This window comes from Echeneis naucrates, chromosome 15 (assembly GCF_900963305.1).
Source record: "Echeneis naucrates chromosome 15, fEcheNa1.1, whole genome shotgun sequence".
Lineage (NCBI taxonomy): Eukaryota > Metazoa > Chordata > Actinopteri > Carangiformes > Echeneidae > Echeneis > Echeneis naucrates.
Genome location: NC_042525.1, coordinates 10,089,773 through 10,110,677, shown reverse-complemented (window position 1 = coordinate 10,110,677; position 20,905 = coordinate 10,089,773). Strand labels below are relative to the sequence as shown.

Below are 20,905 nucleotides of genomic sequence, written 5' to 3'. Positions count from 1 at the left end.
GCTCGAACTAATATAGTGTGATATGGGCAGGTGATTGAGACAGAGGACGGGTTAGAGCACTAATAATGTTGATGGTCCTGAGTTTTTAATGGAATATCACTATTATTAGCAGTAGTAGGAGTACAAGTGTGCTGTTGTTCCATAATGCAAACCCAAACAAGATTAATAAACTGCTCACAGGTGGAAGAAATAAGTGTATTGTAGTTCATGGTACTCAAGTGCTTAAATATTTAGGAAAAAAAAAATTATTTCTACCTGCAAATGTTCTAAAATCATGATTTGTATATAAGTAGCATAGTGCAGAGTAACTCGAAGCATATTTTAGGTGTCGCATGAAAAATGGCATAACATACATGTGTGTGCTTGTTATCTGAATTCATGCATCATCTTCTTGAGTCTGTTAACTTCTCACACTATCCTACCTACTTCTGACTGAGTGGTATTCTCCCTCAGTCGCCTGAAACAGCCAGTCATCCTGCTGGGTGCCGAGTGAGTGAGTGAGTGAGTGATGGACATTTGTTTCACTTCTCTCTGGCTAAACTGAAGAAAAGGAGACTCATTCCTCTGTCTGCCATTGCCTACTGAGAGCTGTTGTCAGGGTTGGGGCTGGTCCAGAGCCCACTAATGGTGCTGTCTGTCTCAGTCAAGTCCTTGAGTCCTCAAGACTCTCAAGAGACACAGAGCTCCAAAGTTTGACTGGAATTAAGCACCTGGTGAATGAGCAGAGGCTGTCATGGATGAAATCATTGGGCCATTACAAATACAGTTTATGTCTTAAGAGGCTGTATTTGAAGTTGTTGTCATGCACCCTGAATGTCAAGATTAATCATTGTGCTGACCAGTGGATTGTGAAACAGACCTTAGTGTATAATAATTCCTTCTGTGCCTTACACTAGTTGTACTAGATATTGATTATTATACCAAAAAGTATCCCCTCTGAAATGAAAGAGGGAAAAACTCAAGAATAACATTGAGAACACATAGGAGGATCCTGAGGGCTTCCACAAACAAACAACACTAATTTAAGGCATCACTGACACAAAATCCCATTCAATCAAAGCCCCAAATAACATCCTTGTCAAGGATCGGGTAAATGGGTTGTTCGGTACTTTAACAAGTTGCCGTTCAGGCCTATTCAGATTGTCAGTAGACACTAAAGGCACGCTTGTCTGAGAATGAGAGGCTTAGCAAAAAGGGGGCTGGCGGGGGCTGAGGTGGCTGGAGAAGCTGGATAGTTTAAGACCAGCACTGTAGCTATTACAGGATGTCAGAAAATGTGCTTAATTGAAAATGATTAGGACTTGCGTAAAAGCCGATCAAGTCAGGGTTTCAGGGAGAAAGCACAATTGTCCCACATAATCCTGCGTGCCGCTGTCCTTTCATCTGGATGAAGAGATCAAAAAAAGAAGGGATTTGTAAAGGCCAGACCTCCCTGTGCCACAACCATTGAGCTCACCTCCTCTCCCCAGTATTCACTCTCCTTTTCAAATGTACTTCCTCTCTCACGCACTCCTTCTTCCTCTCTTTGTTTTGTTTTTGCCTTTCTTTTCTTTTCTTTTTTTTTCCTCATTGATCACAATGTATGTTGAGGTTAGCATTCAGCCCGTTCTTGTAGTTTTTACTTACCACTCCTCTTTCAGGGTAATATCAGTATGTTTTGCATTTTACCATGAACGTTGATGAGGACTTGTGCGACAGCATGTTTAGAGATTGCACAGCGTTGCCCTTCATCAATCAGACATCAAAGGAAGCAGCACTCACCCACACACAAACTATGGATTCTACTTCCATGCCTTTATTCATCTTCAAGAAAAGAAAAGGGGAAAAAAAAGAGAGAGAACGAGAGTATTGAAATCGGTCTGAAATGAAAGCTAGAGGGGCCTAGAGAGAGTCAAAGTGAGACACACACAAACATTAACACACACATAGAGGAATCAGCTGTGAGCTGAATGGATCTGAGTTAAGGGGGAGTACAGTGCCCTTGTGCCCTTTCTTTGAAGTGAGGCACAGGCCATATGTACAGATCCCTGAGAGGGATGTGTCTGCATCCCCCCATAGGCTGGCTGAAGGCTGTGGTCCGAGCAGCGCACACAACACAAGAGAAAAGAACGGAGCATCCTAACTGAGCTGCTTTGTCTTCGCACACTTTCCTCCTCTACACCAGAGAGAGAAAAAAACAGCTCACCATACTTCATTTAGTGCCTGCAATCTTTTTAGGATGTAAGATGTAATTGTGTGGTTTTGTGTGATTGTACCAGTTGTTTAACAACCCGCCGCTTTGTTGTTTTAAAGATTTTCCTGCAACCTATGAGCAGAGCTATCAGTCATTTTGAAAGTGATAGCATTCAAGTTGCCCTTTGAAAGATCTGTAATGGCTTTAGCTATTTATCTTAAGATTGGTGTAAAATAAATTCCCCCAAACAGCAACATGAGTGATGGGTGTTTACTTCTAGTCTCAACAGTTATGTTGAAGTCAGTGGATGAAGAGGGATTGTGTCCATTTGTGTTGAGTGCAGCGCCATTAACCTCTAGCCCGATTAGCAGGACGGAAGAAAAACTCGGAGCAGATGATTTCCGTCACTGTAATGTCACAGTGTTACTCTCAGCTGTCGAGGCTGTGCTCATGGAGCACTCCCCGTAAACACACAAATGCTCTCTGATGGACTGTTCCCAGCTTGTGCGGCCAGCACTCAGCCCACGTGTTGGGTGGGATGCGATGAGACAGTGTGAGGTCTTGTCTGTCCTGCTCTGGGCCACTTTTGTTCGGCTCTGGCCTCGGGGAATGTTTGGCGTGAGATAACACTGTGTTTGAAGAGGAGCTCCAGATGCTCGTATATTACAGGTTGTCTTGTCATGGCGCAGATAAAGCCTCAGAGAAGCTCCTGTCGCCAGGCCGCACCGCACACAGACACACACTCACAGGGAAGATAAATGTTTACAGGAGGCATTCACCCTTTGACAGTGTCATGCTGTGGACGACAGAGCTGTCAGAGCTCAACCATTTTTAGGTTGTGGCTCATTTCTGTAGCATCTAGCTTTTGACAGCATGTTATATGTTGTATATCACCTTTTATAAATATATGATTATATTTTCCCTAGCATGGAGATACTTTCACAGTTTGATAGAATAAAAAGAATGTTAGCCTCAACAAACTGACAGTTATACTGGTTAAAAGCCATGTGAAAAAAAATGTTAACATGTTTTGGTCTTTAAGATTAGATTTTAGTGTTTAGTGTGCTTTATTTTAGACTGTGCACTGCTGATAGGTCTTCTAATGTCTTCCTGTGTCTTTTCACACCCAGTAAAACAAATTTGTGGTCGTAATTTTAGCCCCTAAAGAGATGAGATTGTGAATTTGTCACGCTGATAAAGATATAAAGTTCTGCAGTGATGTTCTCTACCTTACTTTCACGCCTGCCTTAAGTTTATTAGGCCTGGAAATAGCTTTTACTGTAGGTCATATCTTTACTGAATAAAGCTTTGGTTTCAGTTTACTCTAAGCATGTAACCTATTGAAAAGGCTTCATCCAAAGAGTTATTTATTATTGCTTTTAATTATTGGTGTTATTTCACCTGTCTTTTTTTTTTTTTTCATTATTATTTAAAAAAATATTTCCATCGCACCACTTCAAGCAGGAGACTTGTGCCTCTGCCTTCCTTTCAGCATTGAATGGGGTAATAAGACAAGAGATAGAGAGTTTATATAATACAGAGATAGGTTTCCCTCTGTCATTAAGTCATGTGTTTGCTAAAGTGGAATAGTATATTGCTTGGCATAAAACGTGGTGTGTCTTCATTTGTCAGGCTCATAGAGCTGTGAGACAAACGATGTTCATAGTGGATGTCTGAGGGCCCTCTGAGACCACAGTTGAGCGGCTGCTCACTGGTGCGTTTCTCATGCTAATGTCATGGTCTCCCAGTCTATCTGTCACCCCATTACGCTAACATCATTATGCACAGGGGCCTGTCTCTAGCGTTGAAAAGAACAGAATCATTCCTGTCTCATTTTGAAGCAAATTGTTTGGGGAACATTTCCCTCTTTTTTTTTTTCCAGTGGTAATGGCGGGCCAATCATTTTGTAAGGCTCCAGGTATGCAGATGAATGAATAGCTATTTGAGCTGTTTGGTGAAAGGAGTTTTTGTATTATTCATGAGAGGGATGGTGTGTCTGAAAGAGAACGTGCGTGCGTGTGTGTGTGTGTGTACACGCACACCCATGTGTGTGAAGGGCCCAATGTGTCTCTATCAAACACACATACGTTCATAGTTTGCATGCATTGTACAAGCATGCCAGCATCAGCTGTTACACACACCCCTCAGAGTCATGCTCAAACATTTGATAGCAGTGAACTATAAGGTGGGGTGGAGTTGTGGGAGTTCACTGCTTTGGGTTGGTATCTGACTTCTGACTTCTGAAAGTGCTCAAGTCGAGGATGTTCGTTGGAATTATTAGTTATGATGGTAGACTATTATTATTATTATTAATTTAAATATTATTTAATCAAGATAATCCCCTGTCACAGCATACAGGCTTAAAACACGGCATTATTTCTGTCTCCTGGTTGTGAGGTGTTTCTTGGTGGAATAATTCCGCTCTTATTTTTTTCACCCTTTTCATCAGGATTCATTTCATCTTATCTGGCACAGGTTCAAATCCAGGTTAAAAACCTTTACCTCAATCTAAATACCTCAATCTCAAACTTGGTTCAGACTGCTCAGCAGATTCCTCGTGCTGGTGTGCAAGCGTCCTGCACGTGTGCTGTCTCTCCGTGAGGCAGGCATGCTAGCCGTGCACTCACCTGTTAATTGAAAAGCTTCAATCAGCTCCATGAACTGAGCAGACAACCCTGGATCCCTGTAATTGCCCTGGTGACAGTGCTTCGGCAAGGAAAAAAGCTTTTCTGTGTCTGTGTCATCATTTGCACAACGTTATGAATAGGTTAATAAAATAAAATACTTTAATTATAGCTTAGTTGCCATATTGTTAATGGTGCCAGTGTGGCTCAATTGAATAATACAGTTTCTACTATTAATTATCTGAAAGTGAACTTGTTTAAATGATATTTTACAGCCCCTTGATAAAATTAGCGCTAGAGGCAATGTAATGATAGACAGACAAAGGCCATACACGAATTATCATAAACTATTAGCTTGTTTCCAAAGGGTTTTATGTTAATCTTTTAGCGCTTAAGTACCCTGCAATTAACATATCAGGAGGAGCTGCCTTCCAGCTAGGCTTGCAAATTGAAGTGCTCAGATAAAAAGCTATTGAGATGAAACCCTGAAAGAGAAGAGGAGCTATCGCACTGAAGTGTGCTGGAATTTTTCCTTGTGTGTTCTGTGTGTGTGTGTGTGTGTGTGTGTGTGTGTGTGTGCGCACGAATGTCTGAGCGAGGGAGAACGGTAGAGAGACTTTAAGAGCACTGAGACAAAGAATCAGTGAAAAAGAGAGCAAGATGCCGTGAGAGTGTCCGTGATAAAGGATGTATAACAATTCCATTATCTCTCTTGGGTGATGACATGAGACGTCTCTTTCAGGCCTCTCTCCCTTTGTCTAATGATACACAGTGTGTGAGCTATAGGAGGAGTGAAATGGCTCTCATTGGCTGTGATGGCGGCATCTGATGGAATGTGTTTACATATCAGGCTAGTAGCTTGATATGTAAATGTGGCGCGTTGAAAAGGCTACAGGGAGATATGGTTCATTGTTAGGTTTTCACAGTCTGTGTTCCCTTTTATGCTAAGCACAATTGTACCCACTGAGCAAGCATCTTGTAAACCGCCCGTTGCCTTTGGTAGGTTAAACCCACAAAGGAGACCCGTGCTTTGGAAGATATGCATGTTTTATAGGGTAATTGGCAGTTTTGCTTTGGTCTTGTTTCTTTGTTGTCAACACATAGCAGCTGACACTGTTTACATTTACTACAATTAAATGAAAACACCCATAAGACATGAGTTCTTTTTTTTGTCTGGCTAGGAAATAGAAGAGGGTAATTACATTCCTCGAGTATGATCCTCAGTTTTTTGGGGGGTTGGGGGAAATGTATTAAGTTTCCAATTTTGATTTTTTTATGCTGTTTAATATTGTAACATTTGAAGTCATTATTGTAGAATGATTAGCCAATGGTTTTCGATTTGGCAGCCTTTTACTGTAGTGTAATTCCCAGCGAATGTGAATAATGAATTGTTAGATCATTACACATGACGTTCGCTTCATTTCCGGTACATATCAGTCCTGACTCAGTTAAACTATATTGCCCACAGTGTGCTCTGATATGTTACCCCATCACCTGGAGATAGATGACTCCACTGAGGCCTTAATCTCATGTTAAAGATTTGTTGGCCTCTAGAAGTCAGGCCTAGCATTGAGATGCCTCGTCTGATTTATATTCACTGGCATTGAAGGGGAGCCAAGTGCACTATCTGCAAAGCAGATGCTGCAGCAGTGCCCTTGTATTTGGCCTTATATTTCACCTGAAATAAAACCTTTAAACAAGGTCACGTCCTCGGATCCCTTCTTTTTCTCCCCCCTGTCTTTCTTCCTCTTCTTAAGAACTTTGTTTCATAATTCTAACAAGTATTCCTAATAATTATTCATGTAAATGACAACCTGAGAAAAATATTGTGTCCACATTCTCCTACACACTACCCTAACCGAGAGGTTTACATTTTGGCTGGATATGAGAGTAGAACGCAGAGAGAGCAGTGAAGTCCATAGCTGGCCAAAATCCTGATGAACACCACCTTTAAAACCAAATTCTTGTCTGTCAGCTCCTATAATTCATGGGGCGGAGATTACAAAATCACAGATATAATAAATTAAACTGATGGACAGAATTATGCCCAGTGCTTCCTGCTCTCCCAAATGACGCACACTAACTTAGCACTGCCTGACAATGAGTGTGATTTACAGCCAGGCAAGAGTGGAGAAGGGAAAACATTCACAAGCAGAGGCACCCAGGCCTCACTCTGGCCCACAGCCTAGTGAATAAAACCCCGCTTTAATTCACCCACAAACGTGTCGCCATTAAAAGACTAAGAATAGGGATTGCAGATCATAAATACTCCCTGATTTATTAGCTAACAACAAAGAGCATAAGCCCGGCCAAGGAGAGGGAGCTTGTTTGACAGAATGTTGTCAAGGAGAGAAAGAGAGAGGAAAAACACACTCATTCTCTCATTCTCAGTCACCGACACTCTTAGCTAAATCTGACCAGGGATGTAGCCCAGCCCTATCTCCTGCAGCAGCGTCGGGAGCAGATGTGTCTGCTCTCTTCTCAATGTTTGACAGACAGAAAAGATAAACAGAGAGAAAAGCAGAGAGAGAGAGAGAGAGAGAGAGAGAGAGAGAGGGGGGAAGAGTCGGAGGGAGGGAGGTAAAAAGAGAAGGAGCTGGCATGGCACTGGCTAATTTATCTCGCTGAGAGACAGATTAAAGAGAGAGGAGAGTGAAACAAAGTTCCACTGGCTTAATCAGCAGACAGCCTGCTAGCAGAAGACATGATAAATCAGAGCCGGCTGAGTCCAGGAGAAAGCCTTTTGCTCCGGGAGGGAGAGAATGGGAGACATCCTCAGCCAAACAGCAGTATCTTTTACATGGACTGTTGTTGAATAGCAGCTTGTGAACTCGCAATGTGTACACTCGCAATCGATACTCATTGCTATTGTTTGAACAAACATTGTTATACAGTAGCCCTCTGCTGCTAGCCGTGTTTCAACACTGTTATTTTTAGTAGCGGGTGAAGAGTCTTGCTCCGCGCTGTTGTGTAAACAGGACAAAGGGACATGAAAGGCCTTAAGTTTCCCCCGGTTTCTCTGTGCAGCCGTGTCTTTCTTTAGCTTCTTGTCTGACAGGAGCCTAACCTAAGGGCCTAACCCAGGAACAGGAAAAGGGGCTTAGATATCTCTGTGTCATTAGTTCACTGTGGGGTCATTGCTGGGCCACTCAGAGTGTGATTACACCCCTTGATTTATCTGCTTTGGAGCCCAAACACAGATAAATCTCCACGCTCATCCCGGCCGTGGGATCCTCACCGTCTGATAAACGGCCCAAGCTGAATAAACAACCACCGGCCCCCCTACCCCCGCCAACACCCAGACTCATACATTATGAATAATTCATCCAGATTGTGAGCTCCCTCAAATGTGTATATTTTGTATCTTAAATGGCAAAGTTGCTCCTATGATCTCCATCCAATCCTTTGCACGTGTCTTTGATGAAATAGTGGAGAGGCAGAGTTTGGCGTACATTTTGTTTTGTAGTTGTAAACTTTATTTCCTTGCCCGCACTGTCGTCCTCTAGCATTTCCACATAAATACACTTTATGCAAATACGCAGCTCCTGTGTAGATATTGGCCTGTCTGCGACTTTATGACAAAGTTTAAAATCATTCATTACAGTGACCCCTGCGGTAAATTCACTTAGTGGAAAATTGCCCCGGCTCCCCTATTTGGTGTGTAAATGTGATCACGAGAGCATTTTTAACTTAATTAATTGGCCGTTTCTGTTGACAAGAAATTTATGCAGTAATAATTTGCTTGAAATAGATGCAGAGCGCAGGAAATGAGATATCCATCAGGGTGCTTGTGTTCCGCCAGCTGCACCGCGGCTAATATGAAAGTATTTTGGGCTGCTCAGACCCTGCTGTTTGCGCAGTCAAGATTATATATACCCACGATCCATTGCCTGCCTCAGAGGCGCTCATGGAGGTCTATGATAACAAAGACCATGTGATTTATGGCCTGCTGTGAAAGCAGAACTTGATGAGATTAAACAATTTCATAGCACGAGTGTTTCTCAGAGGGCCCTCTGATTTGTGGCAGCAACGCCGACAGTAAATCAGGTTTATATATCTGAAAGCATGCTCAGCAAAGAAGTGCAATTACTGTTTAAGACAGCTACTTTTTATTTAATTTTTAGCCCTGGTTTGTCTTTTTTATTCCTGCCCTGTCACACGGCCATTCACCTTCATAAGTCCTTCCGAGAGAAAGGTTGAAGAAGAGAGGAGGTGGGGATGTCAAGGAGGGGTGGAGGGGAAGGCATGGCGTGGTGTGGGCCCTCCGCTATCTCTCCTCCGCAGCTTTTAGAGCAACAACAACAACAGCAAGGGGACAATGACGGCCACCAGCAGAACAACACGGGCGTCCATAGAGCAGGGGGAAGCACTCCATTTTTAATGCATTGTTTGCCTGCTGCTCTGTCCCTGTCTGGGTAAATGAAGTAGGCAGAGTGTAATTAGAGAGTCGGGCTTTGCTCCGTGCCATAAAGATGACATGGTGTAATGATACAGCTTACAGGCCCGCAGAGAGTACTGTCTCGCGACGGAGGATCTGGGTCGTTTGCCTGTGACTTATGATAGGTGTGGAAGATGACAGTGTTATCATTGCAATGTGGAACTCAGAAATGCGGATGGAAGAGAATTTCTTGCGAAAGGCTGTCAGAGATTCGAGGCGAGTGGAGATGGATAGGGATGATATTAATCACGTGTTCACTGGTTGTCATGTAATATTTTTAAATGGATAGATAAAGAGGATTTAAATTTTCTCTATCCTAATTACCATCAGTATACTTGTTTTTATTGATATTTATTTGACCTGAAATATCCCTAAATACCTACTTAAAATTCAGAATAAAGCATGTACATTAAAATTACTTTCAGGTGGCGGGGAAAAAAAAGATAAGCAAAAATATTATTAATTATCTTATTTTCCATTGTGTTGACGTTGGAGTTTGTTTGTTTGTTTGTGTGTTTTTTGTTTTTGTTTTTTTATTTAGACTATTGAGCTTGAGCTGAATTTGCATCATACAAGTCTGCATCTGTACTAATCAACCAATCAGTTAGTGTTGGTGCGTGAATGTAAGTGAGCATGTTAGTACATGTGCATTAGTGTTTCATGCATTCAAATAATACCAGTGGATGTGTGTGCACTTTTTAATTCATGTACATGCAAATTTGTGTGTTTTGAAGTTATGGTTAGATGTTCCGTGAGTGTGTGTGCTTGTGCGTGTGTGTGTGTGTGTACTCGGGTGAAGATGTGAGTTGTGCATCTGTCGGCATCATCCCATCCCATCTTCCCAGAAAACATCAAGAGATCTCATTATTTCGACACATCTCAGGTTTTTTTTTTTTCCTCTCCCTCTCCTTTTTTTCTTCCCGTATGCCTTGAGTCAAAATTAGTTTTCATTCCCTCTGTGATCTTACTGACTGAAGCTGGCTCAAAGTAAAGAAAATCGTAGTCTTCATAGCGAGGCTGAGTCAAACACACACTTCACACAGCCGCAGTCTGAGTTAAGCATTGCTAAGTAACCTTCACATTTCACTCGTGTGAAGAGCTAATTTCCTTTAAGTTCACATGTCACTTTTTGTGGCTCTTTTTGTGGGTCCTCTTCAAATGTCTCTCGGCGTCTAATTGCATAGGAAACATTCTAGACAAGCCGGTGTGACAGGCCCGCTCCCAGAGTCTTCAATTATTAAACATCCTACACTCTAGAAAACAGCCCTGACGTTAGCTACAGCCCTTAATCGGAACAGAAAGCCTCATGATATGTCACACTCCTGAGTTGCTGTGGTTTTGTGTATGGGTATGTATTTGTGTAGCTTGGCTTGAACTAGGAAAATGAAAATATTTCATTTCAGATCAGCTAAATAAAGCAAAGAATCACAAAACACAACACAACACAAACACAAAAAATCTCTTGTCACAGGTAGATAAAAAAAAAAAAATCACATCTGCCCGTTCTTGTCCTGTTTTACAGATAACAGAATTACCAGACTATTTGAAATATATCAGTTATGTATGGATAAAAGTAGATATTGAATCATTGTTTTTACCGAAACAATGTAGTTCAGTGTTTTTTTGTTTTTTTTGTTTTTCTCTTTTTTTTGTCTTGTTTTTCTTAATTTTTTAGCTTCAAAATGAGCAACTACGGAAAGGTTATAGCAGACCAAAATAGCAAACAGGCTCAAGCTAATTGTACTGCGTACCTTTAATATAGCCATAAGCTTCTGCTTTAAATCAGTTAATCTACAAGACACTCAGACAAAAGGTCGAATGGCTTTTAAAATTTCAACCCAAAAACAAACACAGCCTTATTACCATCTATGAGTCATCGCTATAGATGATTAACGTCCAACCTTTGCCTGTCTGATGCTTAGCTATACACAAAACGCCGGTGTTCACTGTTGCTGGTTTCCTCCGTGTGCCTCGTGCCCCGAGCGAAGCCTCACAACGGTTGCTCTTGTGATCGGTGATCACATGATACATTTACTTGGAGCAAGTTCATTGGAGTAGAACTGGGAAATCATTAAACACATGCTCAGAAGTCTTCCTGCTGAGCAAAAGGCTGCTGTACTGCCCATAAGCACAGGCACCATGACGCTACAAACGTCCTTCCACTTGCTATTATTAAAACAAACCAAAAGAAATACTTTTCATACACACAACAGCAGTTTAAAATGTATTATGATCTTTTCCCTGCTACCTTAAGACATACTCATTAAGGTCAGACTTAAAAAGAGAGAAGATTTGAATTAATATGCCACTGTTGTACCTTTTACTGTTCCACTTGTGAATGTTGGTGGCAAAATAGATTTCACTTCAACAGTACAAACTTTTTATGGCCCTATAATAATATCTCAATGTACTATTTTTCAATTTGAATACACGAAAATATTAGGATTTTGTTTGAAAACTCAAAAGTAGCATATACACAAATTAGGGCTGTATTCAATCTCTAAAAATGAGTTAGAGCGTTTCATCGTTGCCATTACATGGTGTAAGGCGCTGCAAGCCGGTGCTGCTTATTTGTTTTTCACTGTTTATTTCTGAAAGTGTTCCATTGTTCGTAACCCCTAACTTCAGAAGTACAAGACATGAATCGTAAAAAATTCTATCGAGTGAAGAGATAAACGTGTCGTGCCAGCATTAAATGTTGACTCAAATAAGTTCACAAGTTGTGTCTCCTCTGATCTCTAACATGATCAGAAAGCAGCACCAGTTTACAGAGACAAGACGTGGAAAACAAAAAGTTCTATGCACAGACACAAAAGAAATATTTTGATATAGACCCAAAGAGAAAACATATCAAAAGACATTTTTATACATGTCTTTTGCAAGCACAAAAAGCAGAAATGGTGTCAAGAGAAAACAAAACAGAAGGCTTGTTTCTTCCAACAACTGCTTTAAGCTACAAAAAAATCTCCTTCAGTCCCTAGCTTCCCCTCAATTTCAGACCCCCCCCCCCCACACACACACAATCCCTCCCCCCCACCCCACTTGCCCTTCTTCCCTCTCTCTCCTCTTCATCTCTCTCTTTTCCCCCTTTCCCTCTCTAAGGCAGGACAGGACCCTCTTTGCACCCTGATAGGTTGCGGGCTGATGCTTAGCAACAACATTCCTGTGCCCTAAGTAGCAGTAAGCCTCTGGCTGAACTCTTTGATGTGGCTGTCAGGCCACATTTATTTCCTTTTAGCACTTTGTCTAGTTGTCCAGATGTATAAGGAGATAAAAAGGGCTGGTGTTTGCACTGGTCTCCCTCTGTAGCGCAGCTGTAATTAGATTGTATTGCTGGTCAGTCTTAAGGAGGGACATGAGGTGAGGCGAGGCAGGAACCAGCTGTGTCATGATGAGCTGTTTTGGAGCGAGACTTCAGAGTCTGGCTGTAGTGTGTGTAACATGGTTCAAAATAATTTATATTCTTTGGCACCCAACATCATAATCATGTTCTAGTGAAATCTCTCTAGATCAGTCGGTGTAATGTACTGTAATATAACACCCGTCAGGCTGCAGCCAAACTCACAAAACTTACAAACTTTGTTGCAGTTGTATCTGAAAAATACCTAGATATGTGTCAAGCTTCCCTGATTCACTTTTTGGTGCTCACATTTTCAGGAACCTCACTGTGGAGGTGGTTATGTGCTCCATGTGGGTTTTCTTTGTGCTTTGCTTTTTCCTGTCTTTCCATCCTTCCCTGTCTCTCTCCTCTTGCTCCCCACTCTAATGGTGAAATGTTGGAAGTAATAATCATGATTGCCTCTGGGTTTATCAGCATTTATTCACATAACAACAAAGAAAAGAAGAAGACAGACAGTACTGGTGTGATGTATTATCCTGTACGGGAATCATCTTTCATTATGACATCTAACAGAGCTTCCTCTCTCTGCCACCACCCATTTTCTGTCTCTTTCTCACGCATGCACACACACACACACACTTTCTTAATTTCACTCCCTCTCGCTTTCCATTCTCCTCTGTCCACTATGTATTATCACAGAATCCACTCTGCTCCCCAGACTGTAAATTTGTGCCGCATTATCATAAGCTGTGGTGATAACTCACGTTGCACAGAGACAATAATGATGTGAACACTCAGCATATGCCCCAGGCCCAGCAAATTAAAACAATGCTCAGCTTGATGAGCAGACTAATCTGGACAGCAGAGAGACTGAAAGAGTGGGAGAGAGGAAAAAGGGGTCCAGGAGTATTTTAAATAGACGACACAGCAGCACCTCCCTCTGTTCAGTGTAGGTACAGCTCGGGGAAACGAGGGACACTGAAAGAAAATGAAATGATACAGAAAAGGGGAAATAAAGTTGACAAAGTGCTCATTTTGAAAACATGAAAGGGATATGATGTGCGGGGACAATGTGAGACAATTGAAAGTTGTGTATTTTGTTGCTCTTGACTGTTGGGGGTTGAAATCTGTGTGATCGAGCGCCGTGCTCAGCACATATAAAGATTCTATATTCCTCAATAAATCCACAAAAAGAGGAAGTTGTTACCATTGGATGCTGCACAAGCTCCAAGGAGTAATCATACAAAGTCATGTTTCTTTTCAACAGCCCCAACAATGTATTATCTAGCAGTTAAACTACTATTCTAACAATTCACAAGATAAACATCAGCGATGTCGCATAGGTCTATCACGCACGTGTAACTTGTTATAATGTTCTGAAAGAGAGGATTGGTGTTATAGCCAGTCTGTAAGCACATATCCCAGCCTTGCTGCTTCCCTCTGGATTTTGATGGTTTCTATGAAGCATTAAAATGATAAAAGTCAACCTTCCATTAGTTCTCAGAAAGCAAGCGCCAAAAAGATAATTGTCATTTGTTCCACATGTTTTGTCACAATAAGCATTCGCTGCTTTCTCTTCTTCTGGACAGGCCATCAACTTCAATGAAAAAGTGCAGATGTGGAGGGGGTGAGGAGGAAGGTTTGAGAGGGAAAAAGGGAGGATCACGACATGGGGAAGCCTACTGATTGATGTCGTGTGGGTTGGGTGAAATGGTTATGCTGGATAGGACACAAACTGACAAGCACAGATGGCAAATGGCTTGAGTGTTTGATCAGCAGGCATGATGGTGAGGACGTAAAGTGGTGGTATCGCGCATCGCAAGGGCCCTGTGTGGGTGGTGATACTGAAAGCAAGGTGAATGATGTCCCATGGGATCCAAACCGGGGTGTGGAGGCAGCATTAGCCTTTATCCTGTATCAAGCTAACCCCAGCAGTCCTCCATCTCCTCCTTCTCCACCAACACCCTCCTAGCATAGTCTGTGGGTGGTGCTGTTAATAATGTGGCAACTAGGAAGATTAATTGTGGGCAAGCACCAGGATTATAAGGGGCTTTTGGGGGCCAAGCAGGCCTGAAGAGGCCCAGGCTTGTGATCTTTCAAGCAGGTCAGGAAATGAGGCAAGCAGGAGCGCAACTCTGCGGAGGCTCATAAGAGCATGGAGGTAGATCAAATAGAGTGGGTTTACAATTCCTCTTTTAATACACGAGCTCCAATGTCAACTCATAAGTAACCGACTCTTTGTGTGCTCATTCTGACTTCCAGTATCAATTATATCCTCAAGGGCAAATTCTGAAAATTGCAAGTTGGATGAGGACAATTTTAGTTCACAGTATATCCACAATCCACGATCCAAAGGCTTTTTTTGCACTTATGTGTACCTGATTGTTTTACCTCAAATGGAAGACATTGATTTTTTAAAACCACAGTATGGTCTTAGTTTGGGGTGTTTCATTTTTCTGTAGCATTATGGCTCACAAGCAAGGAGTTATCGGTGATATGTTTAACAGACTTCAGCCAGTCCAGAGGCTGAGAGCAGCAGGTCTGCTGTCAAAACAATCTTTCTATTCTGAGCTCTTTCTTTCAGAAGTATGTTCCTCCAGCATATATGTAGTGAGCTCTCAAAATAGGCTTATTTTGCCATTTTTCCTCTTCGGTGTAATATGACACACATGTTGGCCAGACCTTAATGCCTTTCAGAGATTCTATCTGAAAGCGTATTATGTGATCGTTTTCAATTCAATGTGCTCTCTTTGCCCATGAAGAATATGGTTCCATTTAGTAGCGTGGACCATTCCATTTCTCAATGTTATGCATGGGCATGTAGAGGAACAACAATAAAAGTGGGGAAAAATGCAGCTCCAAACCATCCCTAATATGTATTTGTCAGTTGAGTCTCTTGCTATGATTAAAGGCCCAGTGAATTCCTTCCTGCAGGAAAGGAAAGTATTTCTGCAAAGGCATCAGATATCGCTGTGTCATGATAAAGTGCCCGCTCTGCTAGCTAAAAGGCTACAGGAAGGAAGAGGATGTTTTGGACCTTGAAAGTGCATGAAAGGACAACAACGCAAGACACTTGTGAACTGTTTGGGAACATGCACTGCGATTCAGGGCTCTGTTTTCTCTTTTTCTCAAAGCAGTATTCATCACAGTCTTTCTTCAGACGACCATCTACAATCACTGGAAAGGAAAGAGGAATTTACGCACATATTTACCTCACGTTTCCATTATTTTGTTAAATTCAGTCAAAGAATACTTAAAATGCAAAACCTGTGTGAAGAGGTCATGCCGTGGCATTTCCCAGACTAACCTCTCATGGCCACACTACGTTTCACTGTTAAGAGTGATTGACATCTGGCCTTTAGGTGACCACTGCAGGAGGTCATGGCTGAGTGAAGGTTAAGACCTCTCCTCCCCAGCCAGGTAGTAGATCAGATCATCAAAGCCAGAGCCGACACAGGAGAAGTAATAAAACGTGACTTACCGCATTATGTGTTAAAACAGGAGCATTTCCAACATTTCCTGTTCCATTCCCAAAAGATTTATGACACTCACAGTCACCCGCAGTAGTATTTGTCATTTTGAGACCCTTCAAACCTGTTTTTCCCTTCTAAGTATTCATTCTGTTTGTATGTCTCGTTTCTCTTAGCCTCGTAATGATGCTGGATATGAGAGCCACCCGCTGCTCTACACTCCTCTGCCCCAAGGATCCAGAAACGCCAGGAACAACAAAGGTAAGGAAAAGAGAAAGCCTTTGGACTTCCTAACCTTTTCACTCAGATGGGTTGCGTATATATATCTGTACAGATCTTCTTCAAAAAAATAAACAAGAAGCAGCACAATATATTGTTATAGAATCAATTGAACCTCAGGTCATGGATTATGTAAATACAAGTCATACCCCTCAGCTCTGTGGAGAGCGGGAATCTATTGAACTGGAGACTGAGCTGGAGTTACTGTATGTTATATATTCTTACTGATTTCATTGCATCTGTGTGAAGTGTTGATAGTGGGAATAAATCTGGGTAATCTAGGCTAACTTGTAAATGTATGCGTGGGAGCACATAGTACATATACAAGATGAAGCCCCCTTGATCTGTAGATGCGAGACATTGATTAGGCCTCATATTGACCCAGTGTCATCACTTGATGTAATTGTGTAGCAACTTCTTAACATCAAACACCGCGCTCCAATAATCTCGTTCATTAAAAAGATATAATGTTCTAAATTAATTCTCAAGGCCACCTCTCACATTTGTATTTCAGTAACAAGCCTTGAGGGCTCATTTTATTCTACTTTTTGTGTCCTTGGACCACTAAAATACATTTTATTATTCAATCAATCAGTCATTGATTATTGTGGTAAATAATTTAATTCTTGATGGAATAAAAAATGTAACTGCTTTAAAAATAAAAATAAAGTTAACAGGTGGAGAGTAAAAGAGGGTATTTTAACATACTGTCTGTTTAGCTTTAGGTTTATACTGTGGTCAGTTAGCCTTACAGTTGCAGATATCACACCACTGTCATAGTAAAGTGAGCATCGCTGCTGTATATCCTATAGTGAGCCCCCCCCCCAGCCCACAGACCTCCATTTATGCCACCAAGGACATATCTATGTCATGGCAGCATGGACGGCGGCAGCTCTCACCGGATGTTCGGACAGGAAGAGCCCCACGCTTTGTCAAAATCAGACCTGGCTAAGAACAGTCATTTAAAGGTGAAGGGATCTGACACATGAAATATTTTCCCCTCCCTCTAAGATATGAGCAGCAGTGACAGTCTCCATTTGTTATTTTTATGAACCAGCACTGCAGTCTTAGATAACACAGCCCTCATCTTCGCCCTTCACCTCCTCTTCATGTCCCTGCCTCCTTTCCCCGCCCCCGCTCTTTGTTTTTTTGTTGTTGTTGTTTTGTTTGGGGTTTTTTTGTATTTACACTCCCTAAACATACATGAGTTTTCTTTATATGTGGTAGATGGTCACAGTAACTCCTCATTCACAGAAAACAAAGCTGTTTGGCAAAGTAGCGTGACAACAAACACAATGTTTCCGACAGTAATTCCAAACAACTAAGTGTTTGCTGTGTTCAATTCGGAACACAGACAAAAGAGAGGAAACAATAAAGCCGCACGATTTTGTTCAGTTAAATAAAAAACACTCTCTATAAGCATCATAAATTAAAATAATTCACACCACAATTTTTTTTCCGCATCTGGCATTTAAGTGAAGCTTTGGTGATCCTATATAGCCAGTTTTTTCAACAGAACAGCTTGTTTCTGCTGTACTGTACTAAGTATGGCTTTTTATTTTTTCATAATACAGACTTAAAAGTGAATTTCTACACCAGCAAGCAGATAACATGCAAGTGCACTTTGTGTCGTATACGAGACAATAGTTGTTTCAACGGTTAGTGGAGAGGCCCTATTTTTACGGAGTGTTCAGTGTTGTGTAGTTTTATCCCGACTTCCCCGGTCGCAGGCATATCAGCAGCACTTCTGACACAGCCCTGTCGGCTGCGCAAAAAGAACCTCCATTTCCTCCTTTCCTTTCACCCCTCTGCACTCACCCTCTCCAACATGTCACCTGTGTGGAAGCCCCCAAAGCCTGGGTGCCAGGGGTAATTACAGCAGCTAGAAGCTCCCATAGGAGGGCAGCACTGGCAAGTCAGTGCCCAGGGAGAGAAGGGTGGAAGCCAAGGACAGAACTCCAAGATAAGCCTGTTGTTGGGTGAGTCGACGAGGGAGAAACAAAGCAAAACAAGCACAAGGGAGAAGAGGAGGGAGGAAAAAAAGCAGAGAGATGTACCGATGTGGTGGAGAAATTGAAACCAAGATTCCAGTGACCAGATCTGACAACAGACTGATAGACTGAACTTGAGGGAAAGATAAAGGAGAGATGAATGAAAAGCCCGGTGTTAAACAGGGAGAGAAGATGAGAAGTAGAAATAAGACAGTGTTAGACAAAGACAAAGTGAAAGAGGATATTGGGGTCTCCAATGTGTCTTGGTGAAGGCATAAAGCAGAGTGGAACAGAGTATATAGTCTGGCAGAGTGGCCTGAGGATCTTATACTACTGTCACCTTGGCTCTAACTCTTAGTGCTGGTCCAACTGTCAACTCAAGTCTAAATCTAGCAGTCCAAAATGGAGTACCGGCTTGAAGTACAAAGACTAGCTTATAACATACTATTAAGCCACAGTCCATGACACATTGTGTTCCTGGTGCCTTACCATGACGACTTAACATTCTGGCATGCAAAACAGTGTGTTGGGTTATTTATTACCAGCTTGTCATTTTCTTAGGATGACACATTTTGAAGTGAGATTCACAAGTTTATTTCATAGATCTAATTATAACTGCAGTTCAGAAGTATGTAAAAACTATGCTTCATACTTGATTGATATATCTGTGCATAGAGGAGAATTTAATGAAATAGCTTTCATTTCCTCTGTATATTTCAATAAATATGCCAGAGACTAGTAACAGGTATCAGATTAAATTTGAGTAGGCCATCCCTCAGCAGTGACAGCAGTAAATGAAAGGGATATCTTTGTACAAGCAGAGTAAACCGACAAGGAAGAATGCCTGAAATCTGCCTTATAGTATGAGCCCTGGGCCCTTTTAATGTTCTTGTTCTGGGCCTGCTTCCAGCTACTTTGTATGTATGTATCTTAAATGGTGCACAACTGTTATTAAAATCCCAGGAGGTACACAGCCTTCAAAGCAAAAAACAGCCTCCTTCCTGACGACACCCATGGGGCGCCTCACATTGTTTGGTGGTTTGCTTTCATTACATGTTGAGGTGATCTGCACTGCAACTCCCGCTACAGCCCCCCCACCACACACACACACACACACACACACAGTCCCACCGCTTACCCCCAAAAATGGAGCAATGGGAAAAGATCCAAACTAAGAGTAAACTGTTTTACAGTTGTTGCACAACAAATAAACAAACATCTGGAAGCATTCAGAGCAGCCCATTAGAAGGACTCTGGGCTTTGCCAAAAAGGGGTAAATGATGAGGAATGGGCTGTCGAGAGGCTGGTGGAGACAGGGGAGAGGCCAGATGACGGAGCTGTGGGTGCTAAGCACTGCCTTTTAGAGCTCAGCTGGGCTCAGAGAGATCTACACCTGCTGCTATCTCCTCCTCCGCCAGACATCTGGATGGGATACAAGACTAATGGATGACTAAACTGCGAGTGTTGAAACTTAGCTGTTGTCATTATGAAGGGAAAGGTTGTTGGTTTGACTGATGACTTAATGTTCTTTGCACAACACACTGAGGGGGAAAAAAAGACTAAAAATGAGTTTGACGGCTTTAGAAATGTTAATGCGTCAAAACCGTTATACAGTTCCCCAATGTCTGTTTACTGTTGCTTGCATTATAGCCAGAGCTGATTATATTATTTATAATTGCATGCTGTTGTTAATATGATATGAATAATTTTTCACAAAGTCCTGTTATTTTCAGTGAACACGTGCTGCTGGATATAGATTTTTTTTTTTTTTTTTTTTGGGTGGGGGGGGGGTAAATTAATTGCCAGATTACCTCAGACATCTGTTTCTTTGCTCCCAACTTATTTTCTATGCTTCTATCTTGAGCTAAAATGAAAGCTCTCGTCTTTCTGCTGATAATCTTCCCTTTCTGCTGCGGACTGCCTTGGCATGTTCCATGAGCATGGAAACGTCCTCTCCGGAGCTCGGAGAGAAAAGACAGAGTACCTTTGACGTTTCCCATCAGACACATGTACGTGCTCTGCAAGACATTTCACTCAGCCTCGTAATGATTATACCAGCAAGATCTGTCCCCTGATAAACATCACTCTTAAACACAAAGACCAGCCTTGGCCCTCACACAACTAAAATGAGGCACATGGAAAGAGCAGAGTGTAAGCTTTTCCCCCTCGTCGTCCAGAGTACCCTTTGCAGAGCTGCTTTCTGTAAACCTTTGTAATAAGCCGTAGACAATGCGTGCCTTCAACACTGAGAAATGACAGATGATGAAATATTGTCACAGGGAATGATATATACAGATCTCCCTGCCAGCTATACACCATGAGCTTGTGTTGAGTGAGCCTCTGCACCAAACTCTATGAGGTGAATTGACAAAGTAAAGACATGGCTTTCTTCCCAGGTGCTGAGTTCATAAAAATGTCTCCCAAGCACTTGTCACCACATGAAGGTTTTATTTCTTTGCAGTGTGTTGCCAGTTTGTGAGCTCAGGAGGTGTTTAAGATTAGTTTCTAATGACTCGGTGTCTCGCTGCCATCTCTGATATTGTCCTGTAAATCACAATACATCCACAAAAATTAAAATCCCACAAAGTCT

The 20,905-nt window shown here is 41.9% G+C and overlaps 1 protein-coding gene across 2 annotated transcripts in view; it reads left to right on the top strand.

Annotated features, from left to right (window-relative positions):
• Nucleotides 1-20,905, top strand: part of LOC115055514 (leucine-rich melanocyte differentiation-associated protein-like) — a 186,498-nt gene that overhangs the window by 146,617 nt on the left and 18,976 nt on the right. For both annotated transcript variants that reach the window (XM_029521383.1, XM_029521382.1), the window contains exon 5: nt 16,222-16,306. In XM_029521383.1, the coding sequence (XP_029377243.1) occupies nt 16,222-16,306 (85 nt within the window). The remainder of the gene's footprint in view (nt 1-16,221; nt 16,307-20,905) is intronic.